The following is a 21,412-nucleotide window of genomic DNA, read 5'->3' as shown; positions in this document are numbered from 1 at the left end:
ATGAGTACACTGTAACTGTCTTCAGACACACCAGAAGAGGGCATCAGATTCCATTACAGATGGCTGTGAGCCACCATGTGGTTTCTGGGAATTGAGCTCAGGACCTCTGGAAGAGCAGTTAGACTGCTCTTAACTGCTGAGTCATCTCTCCAGCCCCCAACACACCAGTCTTAAAAGAGTTATTTTTTATTCAAAATTGGAAGACCACGGAAGAAAGTTTGTGCTCATAGGTCACTTCATGGCACACCTGTCTCAGGGCATCTTGCTCTGGAGATTTGTGCACACTTCTGACAGGAGCTGTGCAGACAGGTGAGCAAGCACTGGGCGCACCAGGACAGCAGAGAGGGTCTAACCTATGTCACTGCTAGCCCATGCTGGCACGTGAAGAAGCTGGAGGTGGACACAGATGTTTTCTTCTACAGCAACTCCATTTCTTTGAGTCAAGGTCTCTTAGTACATCTGAAATTCACCATTTACACTAGAATTGACTGGTCAGTGTGCTCCAAGATTTGTTGGGGTTACTGCGCACAACACTCTATCACTGTGCCTGGCTTTGGTGTGTGGGTTCTGGGAAGCCAGACCCAGCCCTCCATGCTGATCAGCAAGTATTTCACTCCTTGAGCCTTCTGCCCTGCCTCAGGAGATGATACAAGGGAAAGCTGTCCTCCGGGCATGACATGGCCATTCTGAAAGGAGAGCAGCTGATGTCTGGCACGAACCTATCACAGGACTGAGTACATTAGCACTCCTCACAGAGCAGAAGTCATGAGGCAGTTTAGCCATGCAAGCCCCCTGCCCCATAATGATTGCGGAGTGAAGACTTTTCCTGTGTGGTATAGCCACCTGCAAGTTGCTCGTGTTCTTGTAAATAACTCCAATCAAACTCTTTGCTAACCTGGAGAGTGGTGGCTCATGTCTTTAACCCCCAGCATGTGAGAGGCAGAGGCAGGAGGATCTCCATGAGTTTAACACCATCCTGGCCTATATAATGAGTTCCCAGAACAGCGAGAGCTATACAGTAAGGTCTTGTCTCAAACAGACCAAAACCAAACCCAAACCCATTGGTTCATCAAGATAAACCTGGGTGGAACCAGTTTCGTTTGTTTGCTTGGGTGTTTGGTTGGTTGGGTTTTTTTTGAGATGGGGTCTCTCTACGTAGTCCTGGAAGTTCTGAAACTGTGTAAACCAGGCTGACCTTAAACCCATAGAGATTCACCTACCTCTGCCTCCCAAGTGCTAGGATTAATGATGTGTGCCACTGTGCCTGGCTATGTGGAACCATTTTCTGGTGTGTCATTGATGATCTAAGTAGGGGTGAATGGATTTTTGTTTGTCTTCCTTAGGAAAAGTTCACATAACAAAAGGTATTGAATAAGACAACAATCTTACTTTAAATAGTTTTAATAGTTTGCACTTAAATAAGGCTCTGGCGAGACTCACCACATCTATAAAGAAAATCTAATAAGCATCTTGGAGAATTCATTATCAGCTCATGAAACCACAAGCTCTACAAGGAATAAGGGGGGAGGTAGAAAAACAAGGCCAGAAGTGGGGGAGGGAGTCCACCTCGTTCTGGGGTCTGTGATGTCTGGACTGCCAGGCACCTGCCAACCCAGGACACAACAGTAGTGCTGAGAGATCCACAGGGCGGGAGGGAACCGGGGTCTGCAAGGACCTCTGGCCTACTGCACACTGGCCCAGCAGGAGTGGCAGCCTGACTCCTGGAGAGAAGTAGAAACCATGGCTTCTCTACGGTTCTAATGGTGTTCCTAGTGGGCCTGTCTTACGGAGACATGGTCTAATGTCTATAGACATCTTAGGTTATCGTTGTTGGAGAGATGGAGGTAGGAAGGTGCCCGGAGTAGGTCAGGGGTCAGAGCCACTCCTGAACATCTACCAGCACACAGAGCATCCTTAACATAGAAGTCTTATCAGAGAAACAACCCTCACTGACTGTGGCCGGGGAGACATTCCATCAGCAATGTGGCTTCCATCCATAACAGCGGCAGTCCCACTGAGCCTGAGAGAGGGCAGGACTGGCAATCATGACCCTCCCCTGATGCGACCTGTGTGTATGCAGGCCTCCCCAGGAGACTGTGGTCTTGCTGTCTGCTCATTTGTCTAAGGTGGAGATTCAGAGTTTCAGTGACAGAGCTGTTATCCTCAGGCTACTGACATCAGGTCCTGGGTGAGACTGGATCGTCAAGGAGTTAGAGGTCCTCATGAGTGGGGGCCAGGTCCACCCTCTGCGCCTTCCCAAACACCAGAAAGGTGCCCAGCCCCAGGTTGCTGATGATGGCTACCAGGTGGAACACACAGGTCCAGGAGCCAGTGGTCTCGATCAGGTAGCCACTCAGACACACGCCTACCACACCTGGACAAGAGAGGCGGAGGCTGACGGATGGTCTGGGGAAGTTGGCCCCCCCACATCAGTGAGCTCAGGGGCAGAGTATAGATGCATTGAAGACCCAGGGATAAAACATGAACTATGAGCTATGGGCCACAGGAGACTCAGATTTGGGGGAGGGGGGTCTCAGAAGAGAGTCCTCAAGGGTCACTCCAAATCACATATCGATGATGTCCCCACTCCATGTCCCACCCAAGGGAAACAAAGAGCAAAGAAGAGAATGTCAGCTCAGGTACTCAGTGGAGGGACCAGATGGTAACCTAAACTACAGGACTGTCACATAGGGTCAGTCAGGGGAGAACAGCTTGTGAGTCCCCCAAAATCAACCAAGTCAAGTGCCACCTCAGCTGGCAGCTGAGATCACCCTGGGCCATCTTGGGGCCTTGTGCCCTCCCTTGACTTTGAGACCCCATCCAGCAGCAGGGGGTGAGTGAGATGGGATGACCCCCCTCTAGGCTCTACCCTAAATTCATTTACTAGTCGACTTAACCAAAGAATAAGAAAGCCTCTAAGCCAGGCCTGGAGCCAGCCCTTACCTGCTAAGGCCCCTGCAGTGTTGGCTACACCTGTAAACAGGAAAGTGGGGGAGAGACCTCAGGAGGAGACCCATTGTTGCCCCACCCCACCCCAGGGATCACCCATTGTCAGAGGCAGGGGATAAAGCAAGGATAAACCAGGGTCTCACCAAACAGGAAGCCAGCACAGGATGGGGCCAGGTCCTGAATGTTGACTGAAATACCACTGTGAGAAAAAGGAAGGAAGGCAGGTGAGCGGCCACAGGCCTGGCCATCTCTACTTGGCCTGTAGGGGCTACTGGAGCATAAGAGATGGTTACAAGTCACCAGAAGTCCCCCAGGCCAGCCCCTGCCCCTATCACCCAGGCGCTGCTAGGCCTGCTGACACTGTATACTCCCCACCCTCTTACTGATACAACAGGAGAAGCTGCTCCTGAGAATGTGTGTGAGGCCAGAAAGCATGCAGTAGGGGTTCCCCTTTGTTAATTTGGAAGAGCTTTGAAGTGGGCTCCTAATGCACCCCGCAAGATGCTCACTTGAGATTGCTATTGCTCAACATGAGAGAAAAGGTGCAGAAAGAAGGGAACTGACCACAGAGGGACATTAAGCCTGGTGCTTGTGTTCATTCTTCCTCCCACACTCCTCCCAGTATTGGGGGGAGGGGGTCTCCTTGTTTTCCCGAGTGACCCTTGCTGGGTACCCAGATCTGCTCACTGTGACAGATTGTGGGGAGCTTTCCCTAAACCCACCGTCATAGGCCCCTGAACCAGAATGTACTAAAAGCTAGCACCCCTGTAGGATGAGATCATGGCCTCTTACCTGTGGTTGAAGGTCTGGAAGCCAATGGAAGCTGATGCGAAGATCATAGCGTTGAGGAAGCTTGTGGTGTGACCCAGACACAGGGCAAAAATGCTTGACAGACCAAGGCCCATGACCTGCAGGGCAGGGCTGGTAAGGGGCCATGCTGGCCCGTATGGCTCACCCTGATTTGGACCTATATAAAGAACCCCTAGTGCTCTGAACAAGAACAGATTGGTTCCTACCTAAAAGCCCTTCTCAGGCTAGGGCTTCCCTGCTCTACCTGTTCTGGCGTGGAGAAGAGCAGAGAGCATTGTCAACTCTGAGAAAGTTCTCAGGTCAGCCAATACTGACCCCAGAACATCTTCCCGTGGCCACCTACAACAGCCCCTTTCTGGGTCCTATTGCTATGGAGTGACCTCTGATCTGAGCTGCCAACCCCTAGGAGCAGGCACTGGTTCTGGGGCCATGAGACCTGGCTGTAGTTTTCCCAACCCATATATCTTTGATATCAACCTGGTTCTAGAAATCAGGGGATTAAAGTACACAACCCGGGCTTGGGGATTTAGCTCAGTGGCAGAGCGCTTGCCTGGCAAGTGGGTTTAGTCCTCAGCTCTGGAAAAAAAAAAAAAGACAAAATAAAGTACACAACCCTCAGGTCCCAGGAGGTCAGAACAAAGTAGGGATGTCCATAGAGGGATGTGGTGGTTTGAATAAGAATAGTCAGGGCTGGAGAGATGGCTTAGTGGTTAAGAGCACTGACTGCTCTTCCAACGGTCCTGAGTTCAAATCCCAGCAACCACATGGTGGCTTACAACCATCTGTAATGGGGATCCAATGCCCTCTTCTGGTGTGTCTGAAGACAGCTACAGTGCACTTCCATATAATAAATAAATAAATAAATCTTAAAAAAAAAATTCATTCTTGTGCCAGTCTTCATACCTTTAAAAAAATAAAAAAGTAAAAAAAGTCCCCATAAGTTCGTATGTTTGACTATTTGGTTTCCAGTTGGTGGGGCTGTTTGGGAAGGATTAGGGGGTGTGGCCTTGTTGGAGGAGGTGTGTCAGTGGGAGTGGGCTTTGAGGTTTCAAAAGACCACAACATCCCCATTGTTTCTTTCTCTGCTTTGTGGTTGTGTCTCTAGATGTAAGGTCTCAGCTACTACTCCAGGGTCATTCCTGTATGCCTGCCTGCCTGCTGCCTTGGACTCCATCCCCGTACAACTGGAAGCTCTAAACAAACTCTTTCTTCTATAAGTTGCTTTTCTCACAGTACCTTATCACAGCAAAAGGAAAAAATAAATAAATGAACAAGCGATTCAAATGATTTCCTACCTGCATGAACTTACGCACCGTGATGACTCTGTAACCTGAGCAGAGAGACAGACCAGGATGAATTTCCAGCCGCTCATTCAGGTCCTCAATAGAGTCCCGCCCACAGAGTCACAGAAGAGTAAATGGGGTGCCCAGGGCAGCGCTCCAGGGCTCAAGACGGGAGATTCCCTATCAAAGCTGTACCCGTATATGTATAGTATGTATGTCAGAGGGTTTTCTTTGGTACAGTCTGGGTAGAAATATGAAAGGGCAGCCCCATGAGCTATTACAAAAGTACCTGCTCTTGAGTAAGCTTAGTCCCGTTTCTTTTAGTTTCTTCAAATTTTCTGATCTTACACAATGAATGTGTGCTAATTTCTGTTGAGGAAAACCTGTATCCTGAGAATGTGCACACATATGCACATTCTTCTATACCTGAGTCTGTAAGGACATTGCTTCATGGGGCTGCAAGTGTGGCCCCTGGAGCTCTGGAAGATTCAAGAGCAAATCTGGGTCCCTGTGACATGTGACACCTGACACCGACACTTTCCTTTCCCCATAGGGGTCCAGGATCTTCTTGCTTCCCCCAACTCTACCCACTAAAGGGGAGAACCAGGAAGACACTCTGGGCTCCTCAACCCCAGGCTACATCCATCCGTTCCTTGGGATGACTTTAAAAGATGGTCTGTGCCGGGCTTGGTGGCACACGCCTTTAATCCCAGCACTTGGGAGGCAGAGGCAGGCGGATTTCTGAGTTCGAGGCCAGCCTGGTCTACAAAGTGAGTTCCAGGACAGCNCCTTAGTGAGGTAATCCAATCACAAAAGAAGTCACTAGATATGCACTCACTGATAAGCGGATATTAGCCCAGAAACTTAGAATACCCGAGATACATTATGCAAAACAAAAGAAAACCAAGAAGGATGACCATCATGTGGATACTTCATTCCTCCTTAGAATAAGGAACAAAATACTCATGAAAGGATATAGGTACAGAGACTTTGAACTTGTCTTAAAGTGCTGAAGAAAACAATCACAGGAGACAGAGGGAGGGAGGGATATGGGTGGGAGAAGAGAGTGGGAGGGGAAAAGGGAATTTGTATCAGATACGGGGAGGGGGACCAGAGAGAAGCCCATAGGGCCAGGAGTATGAATGGAAATATGTAGCTTCAAGGGGTGAGGGTTTGGGGGACACTCTAGAAAGTACCAGAGACTTTGGAGGAGAGAGATTCTCAGAACTCAGTGGGAGAGAGCTTAACCAAAATATCCAAGAATTGATGGAGGGAACGCAAAGAGTCCAGCTCCAGTAGATAGACAGGGCCTTGAGTGGAAGGACAGAGTTAGGAACTCACAATCAAAATTTCTGACTCAGAATATTGCCTGTCTAAAAGAACTAAAGGGACAAAAATGGAGAAGAAACTGTCAGGTGGTCCAGTGGCTGGCCCAATTTGAGATCCATCTCATTATGTGGGGTGGGAGGGGGCACCAAGGCCTGACACACTGATACTATGATGTGCTTACAGTAGCCTTCAAGGCTGCCTTGAGAGGCACTACCAGCAGCTGACTGAGACAGGGGTTGATACTTATACCCAACCATTGGACTGAAGTTGGGAACCCCTATGGCTGAATTAGGGGCTAAGATTGAAGGAGATAAAGGGGAGGGTGACCCTATAGGAAAACCAGCATTCTCAACTAAAGGGGAACCTCTGAAGTTCACAAACACTGAGCCACCAACCAGAAGATGGTCTGAGAGCCGGGCGTGGTGGCGCACGCCTTTAATCCCAGCACTTGGGAGGCAGAGGCAGGCAGATTTCTGAGTTCGAGGCCAGCCTGGTCTACAATCCCAGCAACCAAGAGAAACAAAAAAAAAAAAAAAAAAAAAAAAAAGATGGTCTGTGTGTCACAGGATGGTGGCCTTTCCCCAGTGAAATAACTATACTGCCAGAGGGGAGTGAGATTCTTGAGATTGTGGTTCACCCAGGACAATTTACCCCAACACTCACCCTGACTGATAAGGTGGTCGGAGATGAACCCGCTGAATAGACTGGCAGGAATTGCCAGCAGCCAGGGGACTACATTGAAGACCCAGCCCTGCAGAAAAAGGTGCAGCCTCAAAGGTGGCCAGGGTGGCACCTAGCCTCTAAATGACACCCAGGCAAGAGGGCCACTCCAAGATCATCACCATGTCCGTTGATTTCTGTCCACCCACTGGTTAGGCCTAAGAGCAGAGGGTCCTTGAAGAACAGGCCCTAACCAATCCATTATCAGCCCCCTGGGCAAGAACTGAGCCCACTAATAGCTAACTCCTGTAACCACATTCTCCACATGCTCCTCTTACTGTGACAGGGTTAGAGCCAAGCCAGTCTGCCTTTCTCAGGCAGCAGGCTGAGGTAGCTACAACTCTCATACTCTAATAGTGTACAGCCTTGAATTCATGTCTGTTCCCAAATGGACTGTCATCTCCAGGCCTGAAGTCAATAGGGGGATGGAGTTGCCAAGTCAAGGATACAACCACCCACAGGGGAGCCTTTAAAACCCAAGTGTAGCCCCTATACCCTGTAAGGGCCCAGGTAACATGACACCCACCTTGGAGTTGGGGAAGGTCTCTTTGAAGAAGGTGGGCAGCCAGGAGAGTAGAATGAAGAAGGAGCAAGCGGAGCATAACTGGGAGCAGATTGCCGCCCTGTGTGGGACACCAGGATCAGGGCTCTAAGAGGCTGCCAGTCCCTCTGACACTGACTCCACAGGGGACCCACTCCTTCCCACCAGGACCAAGGCCCCACGCTCTGAAACCTGGGATGTTTGCTGGAGTGTCAGGACTGGGTCCTTCCAACGCAACAGTGGCTGCCACACCCCATGCCCCATCCTCACCCACACTCTGCCTGGCCGCGCCAAATCTAGCTCACCAGACAGAGGCCTTCCAGAAGAGTTGTCTCCAGGGCACTTTGGAGGGCTTGGTCACAGGTAGACCTTGTGCTAGGACACCCAGGGCCAGGACAAGGTCTAGGGGAGCAAACGATTTCAAAGTGATAGATAGCTTCAGGACCAGGTATACCATGTTGTCCCTAACACAGCAAGCATTTAGGAGCTGCTAGGGCAGAGGAGTCAGGGTGCATCTCCCTTGGGAGTAACTATCGGGTGGCAATGCCCATGAGAGTCAAGTTCTATGTCTAACCCATGCCTGTGCCTGGAGTCCCTTAGAGTCCCTTTCTTGCTACCTGAAGACTCAGCCTCGTCCTACCACCTGCCTCTTTTTCACCTGCTAGACTGACTCCCCATGTCGGCTTCAGCCCCAACAGAACAGAATGCAGAGCTGGGGCAGGCGGGAGGGTTCTCAGAGCTGGTGATAACCCTCTTTACCAGGCAGCAATGACTACTCAGAATCATACCTTCAGTATGGAGTCTACCTTGCCTGAGGCCCTAGCCCCTCTCGCCCGTGCTGTTTTTAATTCCCCCCAGCTCTCCATGTTTGGGGAGGTTAGCTGCAGGGAAGTCACCACCATCCCTGCGGGGTTGAGACTAAGCTATATTTGAGTGAAATCATTTCTTTGGCCTGCTGTTGGCGCCCTGTCTGGGGTGAGTAGATGTTTATTTTCTCTCTCCAGAAAAAGCTTATGCAACCGACGTTTTGAAGAACAGCTGCAAGGGGGCGGGGCGGGCGGGGGAGGCAGAGAGGACTGGTCACATGGCTGCAGTTACCTTTCTCATTCAGCAGGTACCTGTACACATAGTACACCCAGAGCAAGGTGAGGCCACCTGAGAAGTAGAAGACACTCTGCCAGCCACACTGGTCCAGGAGCATGGAGCCTACGCCCCCAGTCACCAGGGTCCTGGGAGACACAGAGAAAGGCTGTAGTGACCTTGGTTGCTGTCCTAAAATGAGTCAAGCTCCCAGAGAGAAACCGCTCAGATGCCCCTTCCTCCAGGATTTTGTTCTTCAGGGAGACTGGGGGTGGGACAGCTGGGGCAAGGGGAATCTGGGAGCAGCTGAGGAGACTCAGCATGGAAACTGCTGCTGGGTTTTTCATTTCTTCCTTCTAGAACTTCAAACTGGCCTACAATTTGCCATGTGGATGCTCTCGTGGTGGTGGTGGTGGTGGTGGTGATGGTGTGTTTGTGTTTGTGTTTGTGTGTGTGTATGTGTGTGTGTCGGGGGAGGAATGATAAAAGGGTAGCTTAGGAAACACTGAAACAGAAATATTCCTTCTTTCATTTTTGTCCTACATATAACATAGCGAACAGTATTCTAGTAAAGCTGCTGACGTCCAAATGCACAGCTGCAGACACCAGGTCCCACAACCTTCCCCTTGACTCCCGGGAACTCTGGTCCCAGATGCAATGCAATCCCTCTGCCTCACCCTTCAACCTCCCACCCACCACTCTGTGCACTCATCCAAGCGAAAGAGAGAACACTGGGCTCTGGTGTGAGGCTGAGCTGCCTTCCCTCTTCCTGCGCATTCATCTGTACCCCAGGCATGGCACCCGGGGCTGGACCTACCCTTGGCTGGGGTACTTTCTCTCCCACTCTTCCTGGCCATGCATAGAACCCTATCTGCTGTGCCGGACACCGAACCCTTCCGTAGGACCTGACCCCTATTGCTTCTTTGACGTCTGCGCTTCACAGTGCGAACTGTGTTTTCAGGGTTAGATCAGGCCACCCTAACCAGAAGAGCTAGCCTCGAGTTCTGCGGGCGCTCTTTGCAGTTCCCTCTCTCTTCCCCTTCCCCTGTCCCAACTCAGCAACTGTAAACCTAGGCCTTTAACCTTCCAGGAGCCCACCAGTGAGTGGCCCTTCCTCCACACATAGGGATGTCTCATAGAGGGTGGGGCAGCCTCTGGCTCCCCTAGGACAGATAAGAGGAAAAGACTAAGCAGGTGCTCACCCACCCAGTCCACATGCCAGAACCCTATCTTATAGCACCCAGAAGGCAAAAACACGCTGAGTGTTAGCCTTTACTGACAGCTTGAGAAGATTTAAAATCACCATGGAAACACACCTCTGGGTGTGTCTATAAAGTTTTTTCCAGAAAGGTTAAACTGAGGAGACAGAGAAGGAACTATCCTGAGTGTTAACAGCACCAACCATGGGCTGGGGGCTTGGGCTGAATAAAAGGAGAAAGTGAGCCAGTGTGGTGGCACACACCTTTAATGCCAGCACTCAGCAGAAAGGGACAGGGGTCTGTGAATTTCTGTCTTTTCTTCTTCTTCTTCTTCTTCTTCTTCTTCTTCTTCTTCTTCTTCTTCTTCTTCTTCTTCTTCTTCTTCTTCTTCTTCTCTCCTTCTCCTTTTCTTCTCCTTCTCCCTCTCCCTCTTCCTCCCCTTTCTTCTTCCTCTTCTTTTTCTTCTTCCTCCTGTTCCTCCCCCCTCCTCCTTCTTCTTCCTCCTTCTCCCCTTTTTCTGAGACAGGGTTTCTCTGTATAGCCCTGGCTATCCTGGAACTCACTCACCTGGAACCAGGTTGGCTTCAAACTCACAAAGATCCACCTGCTTCTGCCACCTGAGTGCTGAGATTCAAGGTGTGCACTATCATCGCCTGGCAAATCCTTTCTTTTTAATCTGTTTCTTGTCATTGTTTTGTCACAGCAGCAACAGCAGATAAAACACTGTCACAAATGCAGCAAACTTGAGTGACCGGCTTTGGAGCCTAGCATTGGTCTACACCTCTACTCCAAACATCACTGCTGGACTAGAAGGATGGTTCTTGAGAGCTCAGGTAAGTTTCCTGAATGCAAAGAGGGTGGAGCCTTACCCGACCTGGGAGCCAGCACCTACAGTGCTGTAGGTAAAGGCTCTCTCGCTCTCCTGCACTTTCTGGGACAGCAGACTGGTCAGGGCTGGAAAGTAGACACCTATAACAATCAGAGACTGGTGTCACAGAGTACCCAGTGACAGCCAGTGAGGGCTAAGACTTGGGTTCCTTTCTGTTACCTCACTGAGCTTTAAGGGATCAGCAGGGCTGGGCTTTTGGCAATTTGGGGTCTAAGGAACCAAACTAATTTAGGATGAGAGTTACACTCTGCTTCAAAGCAAAATGCCTCTACCCCCCAGACATAGTACCCTGCATCTAGACTGTTGTTGTACATGCACACATAAACACACTTGCCCCACTTAAGCTCTCTGAAGGCACTTGACAACCCTCCCACTAGCACATTTATGTGTACACACACAGACTTCACAGTAGTTTCTCAGGTGTGCTCTGGCACCCTGGGACACTCACATATATGAGCCATACAATTCTATGTTTGCCATGTACATACATGACACGAGTGTACCCTTCGGGGAAAGTTCCTCTACCTACTCTTTTTAGACACTCTTTCCTCCCAGGAGTTCCTTTGGTTCCTAGGCAGCGTGAAGGCTTAGAAACATCTGGGTGCACAGCTTTAATCCTAGCACTTGGGAGGCAGAGGCAGGCAGATCTCTGAGTTTGAAGCCAGTTTGGTCTACATAGTGAGTTCCAGGCCATCCAGGGCTACACGTAGTCTCAAAACAAACAACAGGCTTGAGTATCCTTTCCATTCTAGAGTGTTCTAAACCTGAGTCTGAGGAGACTCTTGAGAGGTCCCTTCAGAGTGTGACAATAGGAACCTATAGCCTCCTTGTTGTTGCCACTCTCAGTGGGGAGGCGGGAATCATCAGCCTGACCCCCTTGTGGAACTTTCTAGCGCCATGTCAATGAATGTAGCTCTTCAGAAGGCAGTTTTTGGTTCAGATCATGGAACCTGGGGCTTCTCCAGAGGCTTAAGACCCACCACCCTATGGAGGAGAGCCATGGGCTGGGGGACTTCATCATCTCCTCTTTGCCCACAAATAACACAGATATAGTCAGGCACCCCCTCCCCCAAATCCCCACTGTGAGTGAGTTGCCATTCAAATATCTTAGATATATAGAACAGATTATTTTATTCATTTATTTATTTTTATTTTGGGGGGTTTTTTTCGAGATAGGGTTTCTCTGTATAGCCCTGGCTGTCCTGGAACTCACTTTGTAGACCAGGTTGGCCTCGAACTCAGAAATCTGCCTGCCTCTGCCTCCCGAGTGCTGGGATTAAAGGCGTGTACCACCACGCCTGGCTTAGAACAGATTTTTGAGCAAAGCTGTGCATGTCGCTCTGTCCACTCTTCCTGTAGGCAAGGTCAAAAGGCCACACCAGAGGGAGAAAGATGAAGATAGCTCTTACCTTGGAGCAGACCGGTGAGGATTCGAGAGAATGTCAGGAAGGCCAAGTGGCCGCTGCCAAGGTGCGCAAGCAGTGGCGTGGTAACAGTAATGAAGCCCCAGGCGGAGGCTGACAGCAAGATGACCTTCTCACCTCCGATGCTGGAGGAGACACAGGGAGGGACAGAATGGGGTGGCTGTTTGAGGGGGTCTGAGGGTCATCATCGTGAACCACTGCACAGAGAGCTGTGGTAGACACTGCAGTGACCTGCCCTATAGAAGGGCCCAGAGCTGAGTATGGTATACAGGACCGAGTCAGGCCTGTCTGCTGCCTCAGCGCTGCCACACCGGACCTCCTCTCCCCAAAGGCTAAGCCACTCTCCAAATATTTGTTGAACTCCTCCCCTATCCACCCCTCCTCTCCTGTGTGCAAGGGCAGGACTGACCACACTGTGTCAGGTGATGGTAATGTTCCCCCTCAAGCCTGAGCAATGGGGAGAGGGGGTTGGTTACCGATCCCCAAGGTGGCCGCCCACCACCTGAGTCAGGCAGTAGCCCCAGAAGAAGCTGCTGAGCACGATACCAGCCTCCTTCTTGTTCCAGCCGAAGTCCTGGCTCATGGCGGCAGTACAGACGGGCATGGTGACACGGGCGCAGTACAGCAGGCAGGTGCCCAGGAGCAGGATTCCTGTCCAGGCCTGGCATTCAGGCCTGTGAGACACACAGAGAGAGGTCAGGATCTGAGGAGGCCTCCACACAGCCTTAATCAGCTCGATACCTTCCCAAGGGCAGGCGGATGTAATCATAAATACAGTAAGGGAGTTAAGATAACTTCTTCGGTGGGGATTTTGGCAGGTTAATAAAACCTCGAGAGCACCGAATCTGATGACTTCTAGAACATAAGGCCAATACTAAGCACAGGGGTTGAGAACGTACAAGAGCCCTCAGGATGTGGGGCAGGTTAAACACACGGCAGACCAGTCACGGGATTCAGAACCTGGGGCCCATGCCTCTGGCTGCCAGGATTACACCAGGATTCCAAACACAAGCATTGGGTATATTCTCAAGTTTCCTGTGGACCATGGAGATACAGGAAGGCATCCAGAAGCAGCAGACAGCTCACAACCTGCAGGGCAATGTGCTAAGCAGGTGAACCCAACTCTGGGGAACAGAAGGCTGCCAAGCAAGGGCAGTGAGTACTCACAGGTCCTCAGGGATGGGACTGGTCAAGGTTGCTGGGCAGCTAGACCCCACACAGGACTGCAACAGCTAACCATGGAGAGGCAAAGAGCCTCAGAGGGGACACTCAGAGGGGAAGGGGCAGACCCTGGCATGGCTTCCAACTGAGAAAGTTAGAGTGAGGTTTGTGACCCGGGGCCAGATTTATGCCTCCTGAGAAGAGCTTTGAAGATAATAACTTCCTGGTATACTCAAGGTTACACGGTAGACTGGTGGGTGGGCTTAGATGGAAGGGTAGCAAGTAATGTTCTCTCCTCTCTACTCACTCCCCATCTTCCTGTGCAGACTGGACTAGAATAATGGAGCCTAGGGTGACCTCAGACCCAAAGCAACCCCCGTACCGAAGCCTTCTGAGTGAACTACTCTAGCTGTTTCTCCTTCTTCTCCTCCTCCTCCTCCTCCTCTTCTTGTTTGAGACAGTGCCTTTCTATTTTGTCCTGGTTGTTCTGGAGCTCACGGTGTAGACCAGGCTGGCCGCAAACTCACAGGAATTCTCCTGCCTCTACCTCCTGAGTGCTGGGATTAAAAGGCACAGGTTGCAAGCTTCTTAAACATCCAAGTTTTGAATTGACCTTCACCTAGAGAGTTCAGCTGACAGCAGGGGGTCGACAGGGAAACAGGAAATCTGGTATGCCCTCCAGACGACCGGCCGCCTCTGTCCTGACTCTTCCTTTCCAATGAATTTGGGAATCAGCAATTTTAGGAAAGACGGTGATGATGGACATGAAGGTCTGGATACTATTCGTGAGTTTGATCACATATGCTTACACCTAAGGTCCATATTAATTCCTTCACCTGAGCCTGTAAAGATCCCAGCCCTCTACTAGGACAAGAGAGGTTTCTTTTCTTCTTCTTTCTTACTTTCCAGTGCTGGGAATCAAACCTAAGATCTCACTCATGGTAGGGAAGCACTCAGTCAGCCACTGAGCCGTATCTCTACTGGTAGGTGGATCTGAGACTTCTTCTCTGTGTATGGTCACTTGAAAGCAGATTCTCTTTCGTTTTTTTGTTTGTTTGTTTGTTTGTTTGTTTTGTTTTTGATTTTTTTTTTTCAAGACAGGGTTTCTCTGTGTAGCCCTGGCTGTCCTGGAACTCACTTGGTAGACCAGGCTGGCCTTGAACTCAGAACTCCTCTTGCCTCTGCCTCCAAGTGCTGGGATTAAAGGCGTGCGCCACCACTGCCGGACTTCTCTTTTGTAAAAGCTCATGGTTTGAGTGCCTAATGTAGTGTGTGGTAGGCAATCCTGGCCTGATTTTTGCCACAGTAGAGAATGGCTCTTGGCTCATGAGAGCCTTCTCGTAGACACCCTGTACAACAAATATCAACATGGGTAGATATCACACACATAGAGATTATGGGGGCAGGTGTTTAGGGATTCTGCATAACTATCCTCATGATGATTCTACAAGAAACCTAAAGTTCAGATTTTTAATATAAAATGGGTTTGAGAGGCAGAGGCAGGCGGATTTCTGAGTTCGAGGTCAGCCTGGTCTACAGAGTGAGTTCCAGGACAGCCAGAACTACACAGAGAAACCCTGTCTCGAAAAACCTAAAAAAAAAAAAAAAAAAATGGGTTTGAACACAGTCATATAGGTGGGGGGCTTCTGGAGAGGCGAGTGTTCAATACAAGTCTCAGCCAGGAGAAGGAGGGAAGGTTTGAGGGAGGATGTCCTCTCTGGCAGGGGACAGGTGATACTGGCCTCCCCCTCTACACAGGCACAGACTGAGCAGGAAACAGGCAAACTAGCAGATAAGGCTAGGGTATAAGGCTTGGGGGACCCAAGGCTGCAGCTGGGCTGGGTCCAGAATCCCACAGAGCTGGACAGAGTCATAGGCAAATGGGAGCAGTGTCAAAGGTGAGGGCCAGGAGGCAGAAAGAACAGCTAAGTCAAAGCAAAGTGGCACAGAAGAGACTTTGAGTCACAAACCAGGAGCTCAAATTGGCTTCCTGTTTCTAGCTGGTCTTCTCTAGTCAGCTAACAGGGCTGAGCAATCACAGGTGCACCTAGGGAAGGGTGGCATGCAGGGTGGGTCCCTCCTGGACACCGTGGCTCTCTGCTGCTTTAGTCACATAAAGAAATAAAAGCACATAAAAGGTCACATAAAAGGAATATTGCAGATACCTTTGAATTGTGTGACTGTTTAGTGGGTGAGTTAGTGCTGCTCCTGTGTACCTACTGTGATCCTTGTGCCTCCCAGTCAGGTCAAACAAGGCAGCTGTGCCGTCCTCACCTAAGGGTAGGCTCTGCGGGGGTGTGTGTGGGGCAGCTCTTCAGGGCAGTCAGGGTACCTGTATCTAACCCGGGATAAAGAGGCATGGACCTCGAAGGGCAGTGGTCAGAACAGAGGAGGGTCATAGTGAGACAGGTGAGGTGGGCTCCTGGGGAGGGGGCATTACCCTCCCCTCCCCCAAAAGATGTGTGGGGTTCTGAGGGCCAGCAGCCATCTCCAGATTATGGTGCCAAGCATCTTCCAGTCAGGTCAGGGGAGGTGGGAAAGCCAACCAGGTTCCACTATGTGGCAAGGAACCTCTGAACCCCAGGAGGGAATCTCTTGAGTGGGTCTAAGAAGGGCCAAGCCCTCTGGCATCTATCTGGGGACCCCAGGCACTGGGGAGGACGGTAAGCTGTAAGCCTACCCAGTATGATGTCAACAAGTTCCCTGCTGGTAAAGGGGAAGACTCAGACAGAGCTTAAGCTGCTCTCAGGCTGGGATCCCGGGGGCTAGTCGGAGATGACGGTCATGGGTAGGCTAGCAGGCAGGAAATCCCTAGGGCTCCTCGTGAATCAAGTGGGTCTGAAGCTTATTAGTGGAGGAAACTGCCAGCAGTTGTTCCAAGTAGGGTTTTCTCCCCATTAGCTGAAGTCCCCCCCCCTCCTTGGTTTGACCGAATTCCTCCCTGCCAGAGCCCAGCACACAAGGAACCCCCTCTCCGTGCCCTCTCCCATTCTGCCTTAATTTCTTGTCAAGGTATTGTCCTGAGTCAACATTGCCATTGGATTACTGGGAACACAGGGTGGCTGTCAAGCATTCAAGCTGTCCTCAAGGGCATCCTGACTGCCCAGAAGAGCTGCCCCTCCTCCCCTGCAGAGCCCACCCCTAGGTGAGGAGGGTGCAGCTGCCTTGTTTGTTTCACCTACAAGGATCACAGCAGGCTCACGAAAAGCCACACAATCCAAAGGTAATAAGGAGCTTTTATTCCTTTATGTGACTAAAGCAGCAGACAGCCAAGGTGTCCAAGAGGGACCCACCCAGCGTGCCACTCTTCCGTAGGTGACCTGTGATTTGCTCAGCCCTGTTAGCTGTCTGGAGAAGACCAGCTAGAAACAGGAAGCCAGCTAGACCCACGCCCTCCAGATGAGAGTTGTCTCTAGCTTCTTGGGAGCCATGGGAAGTCAGGAAAAAACTAGGCACCCAGGGCCCTGACTGAAGGAGGAGGAGGGGGCTTGGCCAGGTGCTATCTGAGTGAAAATGAGGCCATGTAAACTCCTAGGTGTAGTTGAGGAAACGGGTTTTATTGTAGTTATGTGAGAGTACAGGCAGAGTTATCCGGAAGAGTCCAGACTGAACATGACTGGCAGAATAGAACAGGCCCTGAGAGGAGAATGCAAGAAGGAAAGAAAGAGAGACAATAAAGAGAAGGGACAAGCCGGGCAGTGGTGGCGCACGCCTTTAATCCCAGCACTTGGGAGGCAGAGGCAGGTGGATTTCCGAGTTCGAGGCTAGCCTGGTCTACAAAGTGAGTTCCAGGACAGCCAAAGCTACACAGAGAAACCCTGTCTCGAAGAACAAAAAAAAAAAAAAAAAAAGAAAGAAAGAGAAGGGACCAGGAGAGGGAGAAGAATCAAGAGAACACGTGGGAGGTTTTAAAGGAAAGAGAAGCTGGTTGGGGGAGGGAAGCGAAGCTGGGAGGACTGGAGGGGTTTGGAGTAAGGGAGGTGGTGAGAAGAGGAGCCAGGACTCTGTCAGTTATAGGTACTCAGATGCTGTGTGGTGGCCAGTGTCCTCTTTGATATGCTAACAGGCACCTCAGCGTCCTTCTGCTTCATCCCAGCACCCTGGAGGCAAGAAGTGGGACTTGTCCCTCAGCTGGGTGGGAGGTACCGGCCATCCTCAGTACTTGCTGATGACACAGAACATGACCGTCCTCCTGAAGGGGCCCTACCGGCCGGTTGGTCTGCCTGGTTAGAACCCCAGGCTTTAGGATCAGGAGCTTGGGCCAGGACTGCCTGTAGCTCCACTTGCCCACCCGGAGCCAGAGCTCAGGCTGGAGGTCTCAGCAATCACACTTCCTCACAGACTTGTGCAGCTCTGGCTTCCTGTTAGATGGCCTGCGCAGAGTATCCGGGGCTGAGCAAACAGGTGATCACGTGGCCCTTGATTCAGAGGGGAAATGTGCTAGCTATCATGGCCAGGGGTCCAGAGCATGCTCTGTTACCACATCTTCCACCTCACACTCTGAGATTTGTTGAGGAGAACACTGCCTCTCAAACATGAGGTGGTGGTGGGTCCCTAGAGTCTGGTGTTCCCTGAACTCAGGGCCCTGTTCCTAGTAACTCTTATTGCTGTTACTATTACTCCAGTATGGGTTGAGAATGGCCTTGACCCTGCAAAATTCCCCAGAATTCTCAGCCACCACTTCTGACAAAGGCAACTGGAGGCACTCACTACACAGGAGAAAGAGTAAAGATGGGGGTGAGGGTGGGGTGATGGGGGCAGGGAGGGGGGACAGGTAGAACCATTAAATTGTAACCTGCAGCAAAATTGGCAGAACATTTCATAGTTCTAAGAAAGCCCTGGGTGGTGCCTCCAGGGGCCAGGTGAAGCACAGGCCTTGGGATAAACATGGGGTAGGGAGGGAGGTGTTAAGCCAGAGAGGGAAGGAGAGCTAGTGAGGGCAGGCACATTGTGCTCCTCCTCTAGCCTAGTCTGACACTACTGTAACCGTCACTGGCGGGTGGGGGGGGGAGGGGGGCGCTATGATCTGGTTCTGTGCCTCCCTGTGACCTTCCGGGCAGCGCCTTCATCTAGTCTAGATTCAGTAGTGGTACTATCTTAAGGTCCTCTTTACACTTCCTGCCAGTAGATCCAGGACTCTTGCCCCAGGTGGTACAAGGCTTGACCCTGAGTCTAGCACCTCCACGTGAAGACTGCAGGAACCAGAGCAGGGTGTGAACTCTTTTAGGTCCACCATTTGAACCCTCTCACAGTGGTCCCATAGCCAGATGCCATCTTTGCTCCTGGTTTCTGTGGGGATGTTTGCCTGGAGAGCGGTGGAAACAGTGGGAACGGAATATGAATGAAGATGGGTAACGGCTGTTTTCTTCCCTAGTTTAGAAGACTTGTGAAGTCAGGACCTGCCTCTGATTTAGAGCTGCTGCATAGATCCCTATGCTGTGAGCATCTGTCCAGCCCAGTGCTCCCACCAAGCCTTACAGACACTATCCTGCCTCCCAGACCTCAGAATCATTGGCAGGGAAAAGGGCAAAGGAGCCATTTGCCTGATTTTGGCATTTGATTGGAAATGGGAGGGAGGGTCTGTTTACTGGGTCCTCCCTCTACTTGGGGGCTAGGGCTGCTCAGGGAGGGGCATGGGAGTCTCGGGAGGAGTGAAGGTGGCAGGCTGCAGAAAGGCTGGGAGGCAGCTGCTGGAGTCTGGTGTTCCCTGAACTTGGGTCCTATGAAGTAGCACCTCAGCTCTCTTTCTAAACGTAAAAGTCCTCCTTGCCCCGACCTCAGCCACACCCCAATTCACCTGGACCACCGTGTATCCTCTGCTGCCGCAGAAGGGGTCTTGCGGGTCTCCTCTGGGGTTGGCTGCATCAGGCTAGAGCGCTGGGATGACATGGGCACCGTTGTGTACCGTGCCCTCCCACCTCAGACCTAGGACAACCCACAGGGCAGCACCGCCCAAGTCCACGTGTCAGTCCCAGTGCTTCCGTCTAGCTCTCCCAGGACGTGTTGCCCCCGGAATTGAGTCCCCGCCCTACTGATGTCCCGGGAGGCAGGGCCAGGGACCTTCGAGCAACTAGAGGCTTACCACTGGGACTTCCTTCTGGGGAAGAAAAATCCCTGGGGGGACTGTGGCCCCAGACCCGCCAGAAATAACTTTCTCGTCAGGAAAGTGAGCAGTGTGTATGAGTCTCTGTGGTTCTCCCCCCCCCCCCGCTCCGTGGGTGGGTGGAGGGGAGTGACAGAAGTGCTCACAGGGTTGTGTTCTAGTAGTAAAGATAACTTTAAGGCAGTCAATTTTTAAAAATGGATCTCTTGGAGAACTGGGCTGGTCAGAGAACTATAACACAGGCGCAAAGGGCAGCGAAGGTGGTCACTGATGTTGCAATCCTGGGCAAAAGTGTTCTGAGCTCTGTCCACAGACTAGGCTCTAGGTGGGTCTCAGCCACACTTTTTATGGAAGGCTTCTGAGGCTCCTTCCTCATACTGCCTGCCTCATTCCTCCTGTATTCCCAATTATTCTAAACGAATGCCTCCCCCACACAGCTGCAGGCCAAATGGGACACACACCTCAAAGGCCTCACACTGCACTTAGAATCTCAACGGTTTCCACCCTCCAGAGAATGTCCTCTAAGCCTTCAGCTGCCCAGTAGACAACAGGTCTTCATGGTTATACACATTTGTACTAAAAGAATATTAGAACCTTAAGCTAGGGTATAGCTCAGTTGTTAAGCATGTGCTCAACATGTGCGAGGTCCTGGACTCAATCCCCAGTTCTGGAAAAAACAATCTGGACCTAAAAGCCAGGTCAGTCTTCCATCCACATCAGATATCCTCCTGTAGGACACAAAGATGATGATAAAGGCTTGCTTCCCTAGTGACCCAGGGACTGCCCGTAAGTATATGGTACTGATAATCACTATAATGTGAAGCTCTTCAGAAACTATGAAAGATCCAGAATCACACAGCAAGAAACCTTTAGTGTTTCTGGGTGCAGGTGGACAAATGTAGAGAAGGGATGTGACCCTAAGTAAGTTGGGTGGAGGAACCTGCAAGACACTTGAGGTCAGCAGGAGCATGCCACAAAAGGTGTTGGGTATACATCTCAGGCCAGACCCTAGCAGCAGGCCAGAGTTGAAAAGGCTGTGGTCAGGGTATGGGGGGCATTCCTCCCCAGGCTCCCAGTCACTAGGGCAGAAGGGATGGACACACCACAGGTGCCTGAAAGAGGATCACATATGGTTGGGAGGTGACCACCAACAGCTGTTGGCAGTAGCTGGGGTAGACATTCTCTAGGCTTCTAGTTGATGCTTGTGAGCTGCCCCACACCCAACTGACAAAACCATCTTTGCACTTCAAGATGGAAAATTTTTTTTTTTAAAGATTTATTTATTATATGTAAGTACACTGTAGCTGTCTTCAGACACTCTCATTACGGATGGTTGTGAGCCACCATGTGGTTGCTGAGATTTGAACTCAGGACCTTTGGAAGAGCAGTCAGTGCTCTTAACCGCTGAGCCATCTCTCTAGCACCAAGATGGAAAATTTGACGTGGAAACATTACACAGGCAATGTCTGGCAGAGGGGCCACTTTCTTGTGCTGATTGACTCACTTGTCACCCTGACTGCTCCGACTAGAGGAGCACTGGTTGCTCTTTCAGAGGTCCTGAGTTCAATTCCCAGCAACCACATGGTAGCTCAAAACCATCTGTAATGGGATCTGATGCCCTCTTCAGGTATGTCTGAAGATACTCATGTACATAAAAAAAAAATAAAATAAAAGCAACCCCTAGAACCTAACCTAGGCCCGAGTCTCCTCCAAGACTCCACTTAACTCCTACTTCCTCTGTAGCTCAACAGCTTTAAAGTGGAAATGTCCAAATAAATTCAAACTGAATAATTACATTTTACTCTACTGTTACTGACAAGCAACTGTAAGAAATAAGCCTTCGGGCTGGTGAGATGGCTCAGTAGGTAAGAGCACCCAACTGCTCTTCCAAAGGTGCAGAGTTCAAATCCCAGCAACCACATGG

At 50.8% G+C, this 21,412-nt stretch overlaps 1 protein-coding gene across 1 annotated transcript; it reads right to left on the bottom strand.

The window, feature by feature from the left end:
• Positions 1-1,387: 1,387 nt before the first annotated feature.
• Slc17a9 (solute carrier family 17 member 9) lies at positions 1,388-19,314 on the bottom strand. Its single transcript, XM_021194898.2, has 13 exons — positions 19,183-19,314; positions 12,701-12,898; positions 12,210-12,349; positions 10,781-10,880; positions 8,731-8,861; positions 7,938-8,034; positions 7,618-7,714; positions 7,035-7,122; positions 5,055-5,089; positions 3,742-3,857; positions 3,093-3,148; positions 2,944-2,973; positions 1,388-2,374 (listed from the first exon to the last, which is right to left on the bottom strand). Exons 1-13 carry the CDS (start codon positions 19,272-19,274, stop codon positions 2,211-2,213), a joined length of 1,344 nt encoding a protein of 447 aa, XP_021050557.1. The 5' UTR covers positions 19,275-19,314; the 3' UTR covers positions 1,388-2,210.
• Between the last annotated feature and the right edge of the window lie 2,098 nt (positions 19,315-21,412).

Source organism: Mus pahari, chromosome 3 (genome assembly GCF_900095145.1).
Source record: "Mus pahari chromosome 3, PAHARI_EIJ_v1.1, whole genome shotgun sequence".
In the NCBI taxonomy this organism is placed as follows: domain Eukaryota; kingdom Metazoa; phylum Chordata; class Mammalia; order Rodentia; family Muridae; genus Mus; species Mus pahari.
The sequence above is the reverse complement of the archived record's forward strand: the minus strand, read 5'-3'. Positions and strand labels throughout refer to the sequence as shown.

Coding starts and splice junctions, on each gene's coding strand:
- Slc17a9 (XM_021194898.2), bottom strand. CDS start 19,274: ATGTCATCCCAGCGCTCTAGCCTGATGCAGCCAACCCCAGAGGAGACC. Junction 5,090..7,034: donor CGACCACCTTATCAGTCAGG/GTGAGTGTTGGG, acceptor CTCTCTGCTCAG/GTTACAGAGTCATCACGGTG. Junction 3,149..3,741: donor TTCCAGACCTTCAACCACAG/GTAAGAGGCCAT, acceptor TTTTTCTCACAG/TGGTATTTCAGTCAACATTC.